General features: G+C 36.8%; 1 protein-coding gene across 1 annotated transcript in view; it reads left to right on the forward strand.

The window, feature by feature from the left end:
- The window catches only part of SKA2 (spindle and kinetochore associated complex subunit 2), a 54119-nt gene extending 35590 nt beyond the window's left edge, over positions 1–18529 (forward strand). The window contains exons 4-5 of the mRNA XM_044672001.1: positions 9706–9743; positions 17467–18529. Coding sequence (XP_044527936.1) covers positions 9706–9743; positions 17467–17680 — 252 coding nt within the window. The 3' untranslated portion in view covers positions 17681–18529. The remainder of the gene's footprint in view (positions 1–9705; positions 9744–17466) is intronic.
- The last annotated feature ends 853 nt before the right edge of the window (positions 18530–19382 follow it).

Here is a 19382-nt window from a genome sequence, read left to right on the forward strand (position 1 = left end):
TATTTCACCCAGATGTCACATTGACATCTCAGACTCCTCATATATAAGACATAATTTTTCCTTCTAAATCTACCTTTTCTCCTAAATTCCTATTTCTATCAAAAGCCCTATCTTTTTTTTCCTTTTTTTATTCACCCAGATTTAAACCTAGGAATCAACTTGTTGATTTAATTCCCTCAGTATCTTCCATACTAGTCATCATCTCTCTAGTCTCAAAATGTCCACACTAGTCCAGACTCTAGTCACTCTTCTGAATTATAGCTTTCAAGTTGACCCATTGCATTCAGTCTCTTCTCTTTCAAATTCTTCTTCGCTATAGCTGCCAAACTTATATTCCTCAAGTCTTTACTCCCCTACTCAAAAAACCCCAGTGATAAAATACAAACTCATTTGTTCAGCATTAAAGTCTTTCACAGTCTGACTTCAGTTTATATTTCTAGTCTGATCACACATTACTCTCCTAAAGCACTCTAACCTCAGCCAAATGCAGTTGGCCTACTTCCTGCTCCCCCATCATGAACAATATTTTATTTCCCATTTTAAACAGAGACTGAATCTGTGCCTGAAATGTTCTCCCTCTTCACCTCATGAAATTCCTAGTTCCTAATTCAGGGGCCTTTTCTGATCCCAATAACTTTCCTTTCTATTTATTTTATATATACATATATATATCTTGTGTTCACTATTCTCTGGATATGTTAGATCCCTATAGTAGAATCCCTTGAACTCAATCCTTATCCTTTTGCAAATAACCTCTGTCTTTATCCCTCTACTGAAACTGCTGTTTGGAAGAAGCAACCAATAAATTCCTAATGTCCAAATCCACTGGCCTATTCTTCTTAGCCTCATTTTCTTTAAATACTCTGTCATATTTGCTACTGTGGAGTTATCTCTGCCTTCTTATTCTGCAAAAGGTCTCTTCTCTTGACTTCATGACTTCTTGACTTCATCTGGTTCTGCTCCTGCCTCTCTAACCACTTATTTTTTAAACCCTTAACTTCTGTGTATTGGCTGTATTCATTTAGCAATGAATCATGTTCTATTTTGGTAATCTTGACTTACTACCTAAATTTCATCTTTTTAAAAAATTTTGATTATAAATTCCTTGAAACACTTTTTTTTAACATTTATTAATATTCATTTTTAACATGGTTACATGATTCATGCTCCACCTTTCCCCTTCAACCCCCCCCCCCACCCCCCCTACCCATGGCCGATGCGCATTTCCACTAGTTTTGTCATGTGTCCTTGATCAAGACCAATTTCCAAATTGTTGGTAGTTGCATTGGTGTGGTAGTTTCGAGTCCACACCCTCAATCATGTCCACCCCGACCCATGCGTTGAAGCAGTTGTTTTTCTTATATGTTTCCTCTCCTGCAGTCCTTCCTCTGAATGTGGGTAGCTTTCTTTACCATAAATCCCTCAGAATTGTCCTGGGTCATTGTATTGCTGCTGGTACAGAGGTCCATTACATTCAATTTTATCACAGTATATCAGTCTCTGTGTATAGAGTTCTTCTGGCTCTGCTCCTTTCGCTCTGCATCAGTTCCTGGAGGTCTCTCCAGTTTGCCTGGAACTTCTCCAGTTTATTATTCCTTTTAGCACAATAGTATTCCATCACCCGCATATACCACAGTTTGTTCAGCCATTCCCCAATTGAAGGGCATTCCCTCCTTTTCCAATTTGTTGCCACCACAAAAAGCGCAGCTATGAATATTTTCGTACAAGTCTGTTTATCTATGATCTCTTTGGGGTACAAACCCAGCAATGGTATGGCTGGATCAAAGGGAAGGCATTCTTTTATGAAACACTTTTTTTAAATGATAAAATTACCTGCTTCTATCCCCACCTCCCCAACTTAGCATAATTTGTTGTCATTGATTTCTGTTCATGTTCACTTAGGTGCCTAGGTAGCATAGCGAAAATATATTCAGATCCAGGTGTCAGACCTGAGTTCAAATACAGCCTTACACACTCACTAGCTTTGTGACCCTCACCCAGTCACCTAACCTCTGTTTACCTTAGTTTCCTTATCTATAAAATGAGGATAATAATAGCACTACTTCCTGGGGTTGTTCTGAGGATCAAATGAGATAATAATTGTAAAGAACTGAGCACAATGCCTGGCACATAGTAAAGTGATAAACATTGGCTAATATTATTTTCATATCAGTTTAATTTGCTCTTTTTAAAAAATGGGTTTTACCTTATTGTTTTGTGAAGAAGAATCTAAAATAAAAGACTAAAGAAGAGAGATGTCAATATGAATGTGATATCACCTCTCTTAATAGCTAATAGCTAGCATAGTGTAGTGTAATACTTTTAACTGGTTCATTTTTCTCTTCCAGAATTTGAGATCATATAACTAGTAAAAGTGTAAAATATATATGTTTTTATAAAATTTTAGAAGCCCAAAAGAATATGAAATAAGGACTTTTTTGTATTTTTTCTTATCTAGTTGTCACCTCTGACTAAGGAAGAACAGACTGCAGTACAGCAATTACAATCCCACTCAACATGCCAGACTTCAGAAGGAATTGACTTGCAATAAGACAACTCTAATGTAGTTTTGAGTGTTTTGTATGTATATGTTAATATTTTATTTTCTCTTTGCATGCTATATTTATTTTGAAAGGAGACAAGAACAGATAGCACTATTAAATCTGGAAGGAAACCTGAAATAATGTATTTCAGAGAATTGTGAGGTTATATGTGTATTGTGTAAATTTCCATTTACATAAATATTCCATTTACATATTAATTTATATAACTATCAGCCAATTAAAATCCAGTCCAATTTAAAAAATGCACTCACGCACTAACTTGAAGGGAGAAAAGCGGTTAATGGCTGAGACAGAAGATATGGAAATTCTGAGGGAGAAATGGAGGAAGACACATGGGACACTGGGGAAGCTCCTATGATAGTAGTGGTGAACCTATGACATGCAGAGCCCTCTCTGTGGGCACAAGTGCCATCACCCACCAGAATTTGTTACTAGAAAGGCAGAGGGACCGGGGGGGGGGGGGGGCTGAGCTGCTCCCTTTGCCTTCTCCACCACACCTGAGGATATTTTTTCACTTCACCCTCTGCCCAGCAGCCCAATGGGAATGCTTCTTCCCTTCCCTGTCTAGGGCTCACATGTAGCAGAGCTGGGAGGAGGGTTTGGAGCAGAGTGCTCAGGCCACTCCTCTCCCCTTCTCTATGCATATCTGAGGACATTCATCACTTCACCTGCCCCTCCGCCCAGCTGCCTAATGGGAGTGCTTCCTCTCTCCCCTGCCAGGCTGGGGGGGGCGGGGAGGGCAGGCCAGAGGGATGTCACTTGATATCTGAAAGGTTCACTATCACTGTCCTAAGACAAGAGACCAAGAAATCAGGAGATGACAGACAGGACAATAAAAGTATCTACAAATGAATTCTGTTTGCTCCAAGTGAATCTATCTGCTTTTATTTATTCAACAACAAACTATTATTAGACACCTATTATGTATATTTTCATTCTAGATGCTTTCCTCATTTTGTGTATATACTCATATTTGGGTGAGTATTATTCAATAATGATATTAAATAGTCTGGAAAGACTATTAGACCATAAACCATATACTTGAGTTATATACCCAATTTTGTCCTGACTAGTTTTATTACTTCTGAGCAGTCACTTAAGATCTTGGTGCTTCATTGTCCTCCTCTGCATAATGGGGATAGTATGTCTGTCCCAGCCTTCCTCACAGGGATGTTGTGAAAATAATATCCTATCAAGAGAAAGCATTGGTAAAGGTACTTAAGAAATTAAAGGAAAATGGATATTTAAAGTGCTATCTCTTCTATTATTTCTCAAGCTTAGCTATCACTGGTGCAAATAATTGTATCCATGTAGTATGATTATGGCCTAATTGTGACTTACCAACCTTCCTGTGTAATACAGGATATAATTGAGAAGTTCTATGAGACATATATATGAAAATATATCAAACTGACTTCTTGGACAGCCTATGAAATTTATTTTGTTCACTCTACCATCTAGCCTATTTTCTGTTGTTTCCTGTAATTTTTCAGAAGGCCCTTGTATTTTGATTTGATTCTCTTCTATCCCTCTGTACAGCAATTGGTTTTTATTTAGTATTTCTATGTTACGTATGTAATGATAATGGTAGGTAATTAGCCATAGCTAGTAATGTAGTGTAGTCAGATAGAGAGTTTAAAGAAAGGAAGGGGTTGCTTTATGAGATTTTCTATAGAACCCTGATGAGGTCAGAGATAGGGAATTTTGGATAGTGGCTTAAGGTTGAGGTATAGTTGCTCCACTTCTTCTGGGAGAGAGACAGAGAGGTTGGTTGTTCCTGACTTTCCTCTTGAATCAGTCTTGAAGAGTTTGTGAAAGATTTGTAACATCTAAATCTGATCTAATTTGAACACCTTTTGGATCAAAGAAGACAAGGGAGCTACGGTGCAATAACTCAGAACCCCTCTGGAGGCAGCAAAGAGCAGCCGTTGGAAGTCAGCCACTGACTCAAACTAACATCAAGGTTTTGGCTGCAGGGAAAGAAATATTTCTACCACATTAAGTAATATTTTGTTTTGGAATTAGGATAGTAAAATAGAATTATAATTTATTTGGTTCAGTGTAGAATTAAGTAGGATTGCCATTTGGTAATCAATGAAGATTTCCCATGAGGGAAAGCTGGTTGGGAAACTTATATAGTTTTTATTAGTTAATAGGGAATCTTTTATAATATTTAATTTCCTTTATTTCTTTTACTTTCCTTTTATATATTTATCTAGTAGTTATAATAAATAAGCTTTTTTTATAACTGGCCTGAGAAAGATTTTTACAACTACCTGGTGGCCATATTTTTCAACAGACAAATTGAGAACCTGTTCACACCTGATACAACTATTAGTATAGTCAATATACCAATAATTAATAAAGGGTCAATAACCTTTACAACAGTTGGCAACTTAGTTTTGGAAAGGATCCTACAAAACCGAGAAAAAGAAAATATTAGTTGTATTTCAAATCTCAAAAGCAGGCAGGCAGCAGGCAGCCAGCTCTAGCTAATGGAATTCTCAGGAACTGAAAACACTTCAGCACCAAGGAGAGTTCCACAGGGCTGTCACTGCTCTCAGCTGAATCATTTGTGTCTTCTCTGTTAGCCCAAGGCACACAGATAACACTACAACAACTGAATGTTGTAGAAAATTTTTCTTTTTTTTTTTTCAAATGTGGAATCTTTTGTTAGTTTTAAACATGGGAAATCTCACAGGACTAATTATGGAAAAACCTCCACCGAATTTTATATCTCAGCTGGTAATGTTATATCAGCTGTTGATAGTACTACTTTTAGATATAGTTTTCTGGGCTCCACTACTTTCTGTCTTTATTCTGGCAATTCTGGTAATGCTCTCTGTTAGGATGGGGTTTTCTTGTATTCTGAACATCCTTGTGATATGGAGGAAGGGACCTGGACAGTATAAAAAAGTATACCCCGTTCTTTAATGAAGAAACAGTCGCAGTAATTAGGAAATATGAAAAACTGATCAAACAGCATGATCCTACCTATATTGATATGGACATTCTGATGGATGGAGTATTAACAAAAACGAGAGAAATCCAAAATTATCTCTGAAACACAACAGTGGCCAGAATTAAACCCAAGCTGAGATGAGAACAATGCAGGGGTTTATGAGGAATTCATTAAAGCAAGGGAGGCATTGATTGAAATGATGAAACAAAACTCCAATAGACCAGGGACGTGGACAAAATTTGAGCGCCGATGGCAGGAAGTGGGAGAAACACTATCCCAAGTTTATGGATAGTGTAATTGATTTAGGAGAAAGATATTTAGCTCTTGATATCACAGTAGATAAAGATATAAAACAATTGCATAGGCAATTTGTACAAAATTCCTGCAAAGTCATAAGGCAGTACTTTCAGTAACATTGTCCTGACTGGCCAGAAATGTCCTTAGAACACATCCACAGATTTGCCTCCTACATTTTCCAGGTGGACAAAGATAAAAATGAAAATGAGATTGCAGATATAATAGAAGATCTGAAGAAACAGATAGATTTAAAGATGGAAAGAAACAAACCAGATAGGAATGAAAAAACTGTACTGCCAATAAAAGGAGTAAAGTAGCCCAGACAGATTTTCACCCAGCAACACAATTTCAATAACAGGGGTCCACAGTGGAAATTTTGGGCATTTCCAACATCAGTGTCAGGCAAGGCAGAATGGAAGATTCTAAAGGGGAAACAGAAACTACTTCTGGGAGAGCTGATATATGGATAGAGGGTACAACTGGTATGCAGGCTATAGGGGGAAATGTATCCAACAATAGGTTTCACTATAACTACCAAGATAGGAGACCTATTTATTCCAGTGATGAAGGAAGATTCTATCGGGGAGCACAAGCAAAAGACATGACCACGATGCAGACATACATTCGAAATGGTGATAGACCCAAGTTCTCTCAAGTAGTCAATAGAAACATCCCTAAAGCTGATACACTGAAGGAAGCACTTTGGGGGAAGTGCCTTATGAACTTTTTACTGGGGAAATGGACTAGTTAACGAAAATGACACTGAAGAGATAAGGATACAGTATATAGATGCAACAGATATACTGAATGTAGGAGAAGACACAGTGAAGTAAATGAAGTGCAAAATGAAAATGGACAGGAAGAGGAATTTTAATTTCTTGATCCAGATGTTATGACACCTGTCATTCCAGTCCATACCCCACCTCAAAGCACAGAACCCTATGTCATCCTAAAAGTGGGAAATGCAATTGATGATTGTCTTCTGGACCCCGGAGCCTCTAAGTCTGTGTTGAAAAATCACCTGACCAGTTGTGTGACACTGTGAGATCTATGCAAGTTGTGGGCATTTGTGGAGAACCATTGGAATTTAAAAAGCTACCACCCCATATGGTATGCCCTGGTCCCTTTAGCATAGATCATTCTTTCCTGCTCATGCCTAATTCATCTGCAAACCTTCTGGGAAGAGATTAACTGCAAACTCAGGGCTACCATCATTTGCACACCAGAAGGGGATATTTCATTGGAATTGCCTGAAAAATCTCTGGAGCTTTTCCCAATATTGTTTTTGGACATCCGGGAAGCAGAGGTGGAGAGGCCACAAATATATGAGATCCCCACAGACATTCCTACAAGTCTTTGGGCTATGTTGACCACAGACGTAGGCTTGCTAAAATTAGCAGTGCCAATTAAGATCCAGACCAAAGACAGCCTGCCTCCATGCATTCCACAATATCGACTGTCAAAAGAGGCTCTAGAGGGCATAACTCCTGTCATTGAGTCATTAATCAAACAAAAGATCTTTTTCTCTGCATGTCTGAGTATAACAATCCTGCTGGTTAAAAAGCCAAAACTGGACGAAAATGGCAAACCAATCTATCGTTTTGTGCAAGATCTAAGGGCCATAAATAATCATGTAGTCAAACGTCATGTGGTAGTCCCGAGACCAGCCACAATTATATCATCGATAACTAGCAATGCAAAATTTTTCACAGTTGTAGATCTCTATTCTGCATTTTTCCCCATCCCTGTACATGAAGATTCCCAGAAACTATTTGCCTTCACCTGGAACAGTATCCAGTTCCCATAGAGGCATCTGCCCAGGAGTTGTGCGAAAGCCCTTCAATCTTCTCCCAAATTTTGACTGAGGACCTAGCTTCCATACATTTAAAAGAGGGCAAGTTGATTCAAGTTGATCTGTTGATTGCCTCACCATTGGTTAAGGCATGCCAAAGAGAGCAAGTACCTTCTCTTTGAGTTATTCAAAAGGGGACATAAGATTTCCAAGTCCAAGGTGCAGCAGTGTTTGCTGAGAGTAGAATATTTAGGCTTTATTTCATCTCATATATCTCAGAGGGCCAGGCATATCTCAGAGAAAATAATAACATGCATTCAAAAACTTACTGTACCAAATACCAAAAAGCGGCTTAGAGCTATTCTGGGAGCTACAGGGTTTTGCAGACAATGGATACCTGGTTTGGGGGAGGTGGTGAAGTCATTGTCACAACTAACAAAAGACTGTAACAGAGCCATTAAAATTAACATCAGAACACCTGGATGCTATTTCAAAATTAAAGCATGTTATCTTATCGGCACCAGCTCTGGGCATACCAGATTACAAGAAACCATTCTATATGTCCATGAGAGGAAAAGTATAGCCTCTGGGGTGCTAATGCAGCAAAAACCTATTGCGTATTATTCTGCATAACTGGATCCAATAGCTGCGGGAGCTCCTCCATGTCTCAGAGGCATAGCAGCAACAGTTCTGTTAGAGTCAAAGGTAGCTGACTTAATTCTGGGGAATCTGCTTACCATCATGTGTCCACATGAGGTTGAAGCCTTACTGTTAAGGCATAAGACCCAAGTCTTTTCAGGCCACAGGCAGGCTTGATACAAGCTAATGCTTTTAGCAAATGAGAACATTACCCTGAAGAAATTTACCTACCTCTGGTGAACAGCTGCATGAGTGTACTAAAATGGTCCAAATTACTGAAAAACCAAGGGACAATCTCTCAGATACACCTCTGGAGAATCCAAACTTTATTCTCTTCACGGATGGATCCTCCTTTATGAGAGATGGGGTATGCTACACTGGAGCAGCAGTGGTAACAGAGTTTGAGACAGTTTGGGTAGCAGCTTTGCCATCACATCTAAGTGTGCAGGCTGCAGAGCTATTAGCTTTAAAGCAAGCTTGTATCATCACCAAACACAGGTGTGTGACAGTCTATACCAATTCCAAGTATGCATTTGGAATTTGTCACAAAGTTGGCAGTCTGTGGTTGCAGAGAGGCTTCTTAATATCCTCTGGAAAATTAGTAGCCAATGCACAAATCACAAGTGAACTACTAGCTGCTTTACAGCTCCCAAAGCAGATAGCAATTGTGCACTGCAGAGTGCATAAGAAGAACACAGATTCAGTTGCCCATGGCAACAACAGAGCAAATGCCACTGCAGAATATGCAGCAAAGAGCAGACCTGAGCTATACTTAAATCTTGCCCTGATAACTCCACAAAATCTGGCTACAGCATACAATGAGAAAGAAGTGCTGAAATGGAAACAGAACTATCAGGCAGAAAACAAGAATGGTGTTTGGGTAGCTTCATAAGGCAAATCAATACTGCCAAGGGCCTTTTATAACCAGATCTGCCAGAGTATCCATAAACAGGGTCATGAAAGAAAAGTCACAAAAGTAGAAAAGAAACATGCAGCTGCCCCTATTGATTATCAGTCTTTTTTTTTTCCCTGTTAAGTTTCAATAATGGTGAGTAGGCAATACAAGGATGGGAGATAAATGTTTGTTTATGCTCAAAATACATGCCAAAGTTGCAAATAATTGGGATTTTGTTGTTGTTTTTAAAAGAAGATAAAAAGTATTTTTTGATTCCTATTCAGAGAACTAGTAACTTGATTATATTGGTAGTTGCTCCAAGCAGCCTTTTTCTTTGAGTTAGTTCAGGAGACTACAGCTTTCCTAAATGGATTTCCTGGCAGGGGGAGGCTGTCTTTACTTGATATCAGCAAAGTTAGAAAAGGGTAGGAAATAGTACCAGGACAAGGAGTTAGTTGATAGTACAAAGTTCTTGTAGGAGTCATCATAAAAAATGATTAATTTTTAAAATCAGAAGTCAGAAAATAAGGAAACTTTTTATCTTGTTTCCTTTCAGCCACCTTGGTTACAAGTTTTCATCACAACCTCAAACAGGTAAGTGTTCTTCAAACATCTGATAAATCAACTTTGTGAAACATTATGTATGTATAATTTTGTTCCTGTATAAGGCATTTGTGGTTTTTTATATCTCTTAGATGATTTTCAGTCTTCTTTTTCTTTTTAAATTGTGATGGGCTTAATTTTTATTTTTTTATTTAACTTTTTAATTGAATTTTTTTTCAATTACTTGTAGAAACAATTTTTGACAATTGTTTTCTGATATTTTTCTTTTCAAATTATCTTGTTTTTCTCTCTCCCCCATCCCCAAGGCAGTTAATAGTCTAATGTAGGTTATATCAGTGCTTTCATGCAATAGACATTTCCATATTCCCCATGTCTTTCCTGAAGACCATATGTATTCAATAAAAAACTGATGAAGGAAATAAAAGATGGCATGTTTTGATCTGTGATCAGATTCTAACAGTTCCTTCTTTCTCAATCTGTTTCTTTTAAAATTTGCTTTTTTGTGATAGATTAAGATTATATCTTTAGCACAATCAATAACTGAATTGGCAATCCTTTCAAGTAGGGTATAATCATTTTAGGTCAAGGACTATTCATTTAAGTTTTTGTATTCCCCACTTCCAACCAGGTGCCTTTCAAATGGTTGGCATTTAATAAATCCTTACTCAATTGTGTTGTAGATAAGTCATTGCTAAACTTATCTAAATAATAACAATTTTACATCTGTCAGGGCCCTTATAATCCATGTAGACATTGAGAAAACCTAAGATTGTATATGTTATACAGCCTTTATTAATTTTTTTATTATGAATAATCTTTTTCAGAGGATCAATTGAATGAAGCTACTTTTGGAAAAATATAGTTTCTTAAATTATTTTAAAGGCAGTTGTTTTGGTGTGCTTGTAAAGTAAGTTCCCTTAACCAAAGAATGAGCATAACTAAAAGAAAAAAAATTAAATACACCTAGGAATAATCTTTTGATACTTCTCCAACCTATAGTTGTACAGTAGCTCCACTAATAGATTAAATTTAATTTAAAAAGGTATCTAAAACAATGTATATATAAAGATACAGATACATAATATTTGAATACTCCATCAAGTTCTTTTTTCTTGTTGTTCAAATCCTTACCTTCTGTCTTAGAATCAATACTAAGTGTTGGTTCCAAGGCAGAAAAGCAGTAAGAGCTAGGCAAGGGAAGTGACTTGCCCAGCATTATACACCATGGAAGTGTCTGAGATCAGATTTGAACCCAGGACTGTCTGTCTCCAGGCCTGGCTATCTACTGCACCACTTGGATAATGGATACTGTTGAATCATGCTGTCCAAAAAAAAAAAAAATCCTCATTTGCTACTTTCTTAGCCCAGAATCTAAATAGAATTCAGAAGACTACATACAGATTTTGAGGTAGAAAGAATATTCAGGTCTGCACTTAGCATCCATGTAAGAGTGTCCAGGGTAAATAGTTATTACATTAAAAAGACTCAAGTGTGTTGCTTAGACACAAGGGGACATTCAAAGCAGAGAAAAAAGCAACTCTCCTTTGCTTTTCCCTACACAGGAGCAGAATATCCTCCATAGTTCCTTCCTTCTCTATCTGTCCTGGCCTCTACCTCTTGTAAAGGATCCCCTGTAGGCCCCTAAAGCTATGAAGACTTTTACTTGAAACTGTCTCCTTTATCCTTTCCCTTAAACTAACAAGGAAAAAGAGCAGAGAAATGACCAATTGGTATTTATACCTTATAATTATTAGAGCCCTCACACTGAATATTTGGTTCAGGGGCTTCATTTGGAGTAAATGTGCTTATTGAAGCAATGTAGTTGAGGTGAGTATTATAGGCAGATGATAGTAAAGAGAAACCTTCTTAGCAACGGATAGTTTTTCATTGTTACTTTTGTGAAATTAAAAGGTTTTATTTAAGAATTGGAAAAAAAAAATCTGTGGGGGAAATCTATTTAAAATATTTAAATTAAAACATTTCTTCACCTAAAAATAAGAGAAAAACAATTATATTCTTGCTATGAGGTAGTCAAGAGAACCAAGCACACAAGTATAGGGGAGGTACAGTGGTTTTTTAACTCACTACTGGGAGATAATCTACAGTGGTGACTTTCATTAATAATGAACTAAGGTTTCATCAAGCCTAAAATAAAGATAGTTTTATCAGTAACCTATAGCTGTGATGGTGAACCTTTGGCACACATGCCAAAAGGGCTACACAGAACCCTCTCTATGGGCATGCCTACAGTCGTCCACCAGAGATTGTTACTAGAAAGCCAGAGGAATTCAGGGTGGAGTTGTTCCCCTCCCCAACTCCATGCACCTGAGGTCATTCCTTACTTCTCCCCGCCCCTCTACCCAGCAGCCAATGGGAGTGCTTCCCCCCTCCCCTGTCTGGGGTAGGGTGTTGCAGTGTATGGCACTTGATTTCTGGGGAGTGGGGGAGATCAGGCATGGCATTCAGCCTGGAGGGTGGGATGGGGGCAGGGACTGGCATTCTGTCTCTAAAAGATTTGCTATCACTGACATATAGGTTTAGGATATGTGTGTATATGCACTCACATGTGTGCATATATGTAAATATATGCATGTGTATAATATATGTATTTGTATACTATATGTATATATATATACACATATTTTCTCTCATTCAAAAATCTAATTAGGAAGAATATATATTTGGAGAGACACAACTAATAAAATCTACCACCCTTTCAGCTGCTCACTGTAGTTTCTCACTAGAATTATTGAATATTATTTGGTCTAATGTGACTGTCAGTGCGTTACTGGAGTAGATATGTTGAAGCAAGGACAGAGGGTAGGGCTGCCTCCTGTTCAGGCAGTCATTCTGGCTGGAAATCATCTTTAGAGTGTAAAGATTTATGTACATCATCTCCTGAACCAAATTATAAAGTCCTGGAAATCTGGAATCATGTCCTATACTTCTCTGCATCCCCCAATCTAGCATCCCAAAGGAATAGGCTTTTTAATAATTCATACCTTTCCCTCTTCCAGAAAGATTTGACAACTTATAAAATTAAATTTCTAAAATGAAACAAATTAAATTTTTTAAAGCACATACCAAAACTAAATAGAATGAGTACATGTTACAAGGCACCTGAAATTAGTTAGTAATTATTGAAGTTGAGCACTAAATTTAGCTCTGAATATGCTGGTAGCCAAGTTAAAGAGGGATACATGTTGACATATTTCTTATTGTCTTATTAAAAGAAAACTTGGGGGGGGGGGCAGCTGGGTGGCTCAGTGGATTGAGAGCCAGGCCTAGAGACAGAAGGTCCTGGCTACAAATCTGGCCTCAGACACTTCTGATCTGTGTGACCCTGGGCAAGTCATAGCCCTTACCATTCTTCTGCCTTGGAACCAATACACAGTGTTGATTGCAAGGCGGAAGGTAAGGGTTTAAGGCAGTGATTCCCAAAGTGGGTGCTACCACCCCCGGTGGGTGCTGCAGCAATCCGGGGGGGGGCAGTGATGGCCACAGGTGCATTTATCTTTCCTATTAATTGCTATTAAAATTTTAAAAAAATTAATTTCCAGGGGGCTAAGTAATATTTTTTTCTGGAAAGGGGGCGGTAGACCAAAAAAGTTTGGGAACCACTGGTTTAAGGGGAAAAAAAGAAATGAAGAAAAGAAAACTTGTAAGTTTGTTTGGAGAGAGTCTTTTTTCTTGGTATTGAATTTTAAGGAAAAATTTTATCACATAGATCTTTTTTTTATTTTTTTAATTGATTAAGAAAATTTTTCCATGGTTACATGATTCATGTTCTTTCCCTCCCCTCTTCCCAACCTCCTCCCATAGCCAATGCACAATTCCATTGGGTTTTACATGTGTCATTGATCAAGACCTATTTCCATATTGTTGATATTTACATTAGGGTGATCATTTAGAGTCTACATCCCCAGTCATATCCTCATCGACCAATGTGATCAAGCAGTTGTTTTTCTTCTGTGTTTCTACTTCCACAGTTCTTTCTCTGGATGTATCACATAGGCCTCGAGCTCAAGGGCATTAGGTAATAGCAATAGTTTTACAGAAGACACATTGAAATGGATATTTCTTATATCAACTAAATAAAAGCTGTAAGCATGGCATTAAATTTTAATTCAGGAATTTCCTCAGCTGAGAAAATATGGTTTTGATATATTACTTTCTTTTCTTTCTTTTTTTGTGGGGTGGTATATTACTTTCTGATAAATCAGATTAATTCCATTTGAAAATCTAGATCAAAGATATCAAACATGAAACCCACTATACTGTCTAGTGTGACCTGAACCAGATTAAAATGTAATTGGGAAATATTCAACAAAATAAAACAATAGTAAAACAAATAATATGTTGTTTTCTAGTAAAAATATAGCCCTTAGACATCCTTATTTTAGAATTGAGTAGCTCCATTTCTATTTTAATTTTGACACCTTTGGTGTAGAGTAATCCTTTAACTTAACTGTTAAATGATCTCTTTCAAGTACCAGATATCTCTAGGGAGCTATTGACAAGTATAGGATTACAATCAATTCATGATGAGTTCCTGAAGTGTTGATGATATTGTGTTGTTAATTAATGAAGGATCCATATGCTTTGGATATCAGATGTGCTGAAAGCAGAAGAAACGCTCTTGTGAAGATTTTGGGGGCATGATTTGCTCTGAGTTGAAGCAAACAGCTTGCTTCTATTCAGAGTTGAAATATAGGAGTACCTGTGGATAAAATAAATACAAACCCAAAGTGTTCTGCTTGGCATTCAGAGCCCTTCATAACTTAGCCCTTTCCTACCTTTCTAGTCTTCTTATACCCTATTTTCCAACATTTAGTCTTTAGTTCAGTGACATTGGCCTTTTCCTTGAACAAGACACTTCATCTCTCTTTCTCTTGACTCCTGGCATTCTCTCTGGCTGTCCTCCAAGCATGATATGTTCTCCCTCCTCAGCTCTGCCTATTGAACTCCCTGGCTTTCTTTTAAGTCTCAACTAAAATCCTATTTTTTTTATTGGAAGCTTCCTCCAACCTTTCTTAAATCTAATGTCTTTTTTTTTTGTTTGTATTTATTTTATCCACAGGTACTCCTATATTTCAACTCTGAATAGAAGTATGGGGCAAATGGGGAATAACTAACTTCTCTGTTAATTATTCCCCATTTGTCCCATATATAGTTTGTTTTATATATATTTGTTTACATGTCTCCCGCATTAGATCATAAGCTCTGTAAGGGCAAGGACTGTTTGTTGCCCCTTTTTGTGTTCCCAGTGGTTAGCACAGTACCTGGCACATAGTAAGCATTTAAATGCTTATTGTTTATTGATTAATATTTTTCCTCAAAAGAGAGCTTTGAGTCTTTCATCACATAGACAATATTTGATTAAGATGTCCAAGTACTTTAACAGCATCTAACCTGGTACAGAATTTTGAGTCCTGAAAAGCTTTAAGGGCAAGTGTTAATGATCCTCCATCTCAGCCATAAAAGACCCTCAGAATAGCATCTGTATACTATTTAATTTTTAAGTAGAATTGTACTACAATGGGCCCATCAAGATAAATTAGAGTAATGAATTTATAGAAAGATTTTGCTTATTTAGCATTGTTCATTTAGATGTTGGAGAATATATAGATTTATAGAATGTTAGACCTTGAAATGACCTCAAACATAAAAACCAGTCCAGCCTTGTATATATAATACTATGATTTTAGTTTTTAGTTCGTTTTTTTTAAACCCTTACCTTCCATCTTGGAATCAATACTGTGTATTGGTTCCAAAGCAGAAGAGTAATAAGGGCTAGGCAATAGGGGTTAAGTGACTTGCCCAGAGTCACACAGCTAGGAAGTATCTGGAACCAGATTTGAACCCAGGGCCTCTAGGCCTGGCTCTCAGTCCACTAAGCCTCCTAGCTGCTCCTTGATTTTAGTTGATGCATAGCCAACAAGTACAATTACATGTTAAGTCTATTTCTAGTTAAACCTAAAATTGTCAGCTGCATTAAGGATGCTTGTATTTTTCCACAACTATAAGATATACATAGACCAATGTACCTCAGAGTTATACTACATTATAGGATAAAAGGAAAGTGATGAAGCCATTTTGTACATTCTAACATTCTAATTTATGACATCAATTCCTGTCCATTCAGACTTTATCAATAGTATGCCTCAGGCTTCAAAGAAGCAATAATAGCTCCATTCCATGTAGTTTGTCTCTAGCTTTTTCCTACCCATAGAATCAAAGACTGGTGAAAAAATAACAAAAAATTAGAAGTTTTATGCAGTTATCTGATTCCATCCCACTCCCAAAATAGAATAGTGTTGCAATGATCAGTAGTTGAACAATTGGTTGAAACTTGCTAGCTACTAAAGAAAAATATTAGATGAAAAAATCCAATTCTGCCATTTGTTGAGGAAAATGGCATAGAATTTTGTGGAGACATTTAACAAGAGTAATGGTATAATAGTTCAGAAAAAATTAAAGGTTCCCATTTTGGGTATGATAGATAACGCTTTGGAGTCTACTCTGTACTATGAAGTTATTTAAGGTAAATAATTTAGCAAGGATTGGTTAGGGCTCTATCATTTGATATAGTCAAAAGAACTTCTGATGGATCCTTTTTTAGCTTTATATTATTTGACTGAGTGTTACAGAGTGAAGTTATTAGATCCCACCCAGCTAGAGAGAAGTCTGTGTTCTATAAAATCTAGAAATTGACTTTAGGGTCAGATAATTGAATGAAATAACTTGTTTGTGGTAAGCTTCTTTGCATTTGACAAATGTGCCACAAATTTATATTAAGGGAGCCAAGAATCCAAGAGCAAGAAAGTTTAGTTGAGGGACTTAAAGGGTTAAGGCTAGCAACAAACTTCAAGTAACCATATGACCCTAATGGAATTAGTTTTGTACTGTTTTAGGGACTCTTGATATTGGTGGTCCAATTTCATTTCATAAACATTTACTGAGTTCCTACAATGTACAAGACACCAATCAACATAGTTGTTCTCCTTTTAGTTCTACATACCCCTTTGTAAGCATGTTATACAGTTTGGGTACTCTATGCATTTTGATGGCGAGAATCCATGTGAGTCTGAAAACCCTGAGGAACTTTCTACTTCTAAAATAGTTCCAGGTGAGATAGTAGGGCCTCTGGGCCAGGACCTTGGATACTTGTCTAAAGAAGAGCTTTGTCTTTGTGTTCCTGAGAAAAATGTTGGGACTTTGTTCAACTGTCCATTAGGAAGAGATAAGGATAGGGAAATCTCTGAAGTAATATGGTTGCTAGGGGCAGCAATTGCTAATGAGAATAGGTTTAAGACTACTTTACCTAGATTCAGCCTGCCAAACATTATCTATACCCACCTGAGGGAATGGTGGTACTCTCTCATTGCCCATTTATCAATAGATTGTTTCTCCTATGATTCCTCTTTTAGGCATACTGTGAGCAACAGTGTTCCCAAATCCTATATTCAGTGTTATCTCCACTGGCTGAATCCATAGCTTCTCAGGGAAATATATTACAACAAAATAAATTTTAGGGGATGTGACTTGTGCATTTATTTACTGGGATAAATAGAAATTGGATAATGAAATTTCATTTTTAATTGCCAAATTAATGAAAAAATGAACACATTTGAGTTTTCATTTAATATTGTCAAAAGATGTCTACATCTAAAAGCAAAATTTGATCGATGTAATAATTTTGGAAACTGGTATTCCTAATCTATTTTTAATAATCTTTCTCCTTTGTTTGTAGAACTCTCTTGAATAAGATGCCATTGAACAGATTGGCTACTGATGAATGTGAAAGCCATGAGTCTAAGCTATGGAGTTGGAAAGAGCTGAAGTTAAGAAAAAAAGAAATAGATGCAGAAGGCAAATTTAAGACATTGTTTCATTCTGAGGTATGGAATGAGCATTATTTCCTTGTGTGCAAGGAAATTGATATTTTGACAGAGATAGTATGGTAATAAATGTGTTGTGAGAGTTGATTGTGCTATATTAACTATTTGTAATAAGTGTCTATTAAAACCTTAAAAATCTGTAAGCCATTTGAGTACTATTTTTAACTGCATCATGTTTTACTTTTGTATTCTGGGAATTGATCTTAGTTTTCTATTCAGTCAAGTGGATATTCAAGTGAAAACAGAACCTGGAGTGTTTCTTTGAAGCTTGATCTGTCTTGCTCAGTCATAAGACTTTGAACATTTAGGAGCAAGATCAGTCCATTGCTATATTTGAGAAATTTAACCTTTCCAGGCTCAGTTTTCCTCTTTAGGAAACTGAGATTTAATTAGATATACCCACTTCCCAGGCATGATGGAAATATTGTACCCATAAAAGAAAATTCCTTGAGGGAGGGTAGAGATTATTGTCAGCATGTGAAGTTTTATTGTCATTGCTTGATTTTACAAAGTTTCTAGACTTGATCATTTATGCTGAGTAATTTTTTTCAAATGCCTGCTTTTGTTTTCTTAAGAAAGAAAAAAGGTGTCTACAGTGTCTCCATGAACATATATAGGCAAATATATATGTGTTTTGAGAATTTTATGAGTATAATGTAATTTTAATGGGAAAAGATAGTGCCCTCTGAAGAACTTTCTGCATGTTTCCTTTTGGTATTTTACTTGGTGTGCTGTAGTGACACTACTCTTTAGTTTCTATGATCCTGGTGATCATTTTAAGTATTTTATTTCAGTGTTTATTTCATAAGATTTTGTAAATAAAAACACTAAGTTAATCATGTCTTTGAATTGCAGTACTCATGCTAATTGATATTGTATTGGATTTGTTAAATTAAAATATTCCAACACCTTTAATAAGTAAAATTGTCTCTTTTTTGAAAAGTTTTTTTTTTAGGTTAAAAGTCATTTTTATTAATCCACACAAAATCTTTAAAATTAATGTAAACCAAATAAAAATAAAACCCATAAAACAAAGTCAGACAATGAGGGCAAAGATACTCATTCCTTTACCCTATTTATAATGTTTGTATCAAAAACTGTTGTCCTTTAATTTATGGACCTAAAGTAAGATATGAATTCTTCAGTAAACTAGGATGTTTCAGGAAAGTCAGAATTCATTGTTTCTTTATGATATTACTTTATCAGTGGAAATAATTTTAAAGAAGCCACATTAGGGGTAACGGTATCTCAATGGCTAGAGATACAAGCCTGGAGATAGGAGGTCTTGGTTCAAATCTAGCTTCAAATTCTTCCCAGCTGTGTGAGCATGGGCAAGTCACTTCTTAACCCCAGTTACCTAGCTAGCCCTTACTGCTATTCTGCCTTTTTTTTTTTTTTTTTTTTTTTTACATTTATTAATATTCATTTTTAACATGGTTACATGATTCATGCTCCTCCTTTCCCCTTCAACCCCCCCCCCCGCACCCCCCCTACCCATGCGCATTTCCACTAGTTTTGTCATGTGTCCTTGATCAAGACCAATTTCCAAATTGTTGGTAGTTGCATTGGTGTGGTAGTTTCGAGTCTACACCCTCAATCATGTCCACCCCGACCCATGCGTTCATGCAGTTGTTTTTCCTATATGTTTCCTCTCCTGCAGTCCCTCCTCTGAATGTGGGTAGCATCTTTACCATAAATCCCTCAGAATTGTCCTGGGTCATTGCATTGCTGCTGGTTCAGAGGTCCATTACATTCGATTTTACCACAG

This window comes from Gracilinanus agilis, chromosome 4 (assembly GCF_016433145.1).
Source record: "Gracilinanus agilis isolate LMUSP501 chromosome 4, AgileGrace, whole genome shotgun sequence".
NCBI lineage: Eukaryota > Metazoa > Chordata > Mammalia > Didelphimorphia > Didelphidae > Gracilinanus > Gracilinanus agilis.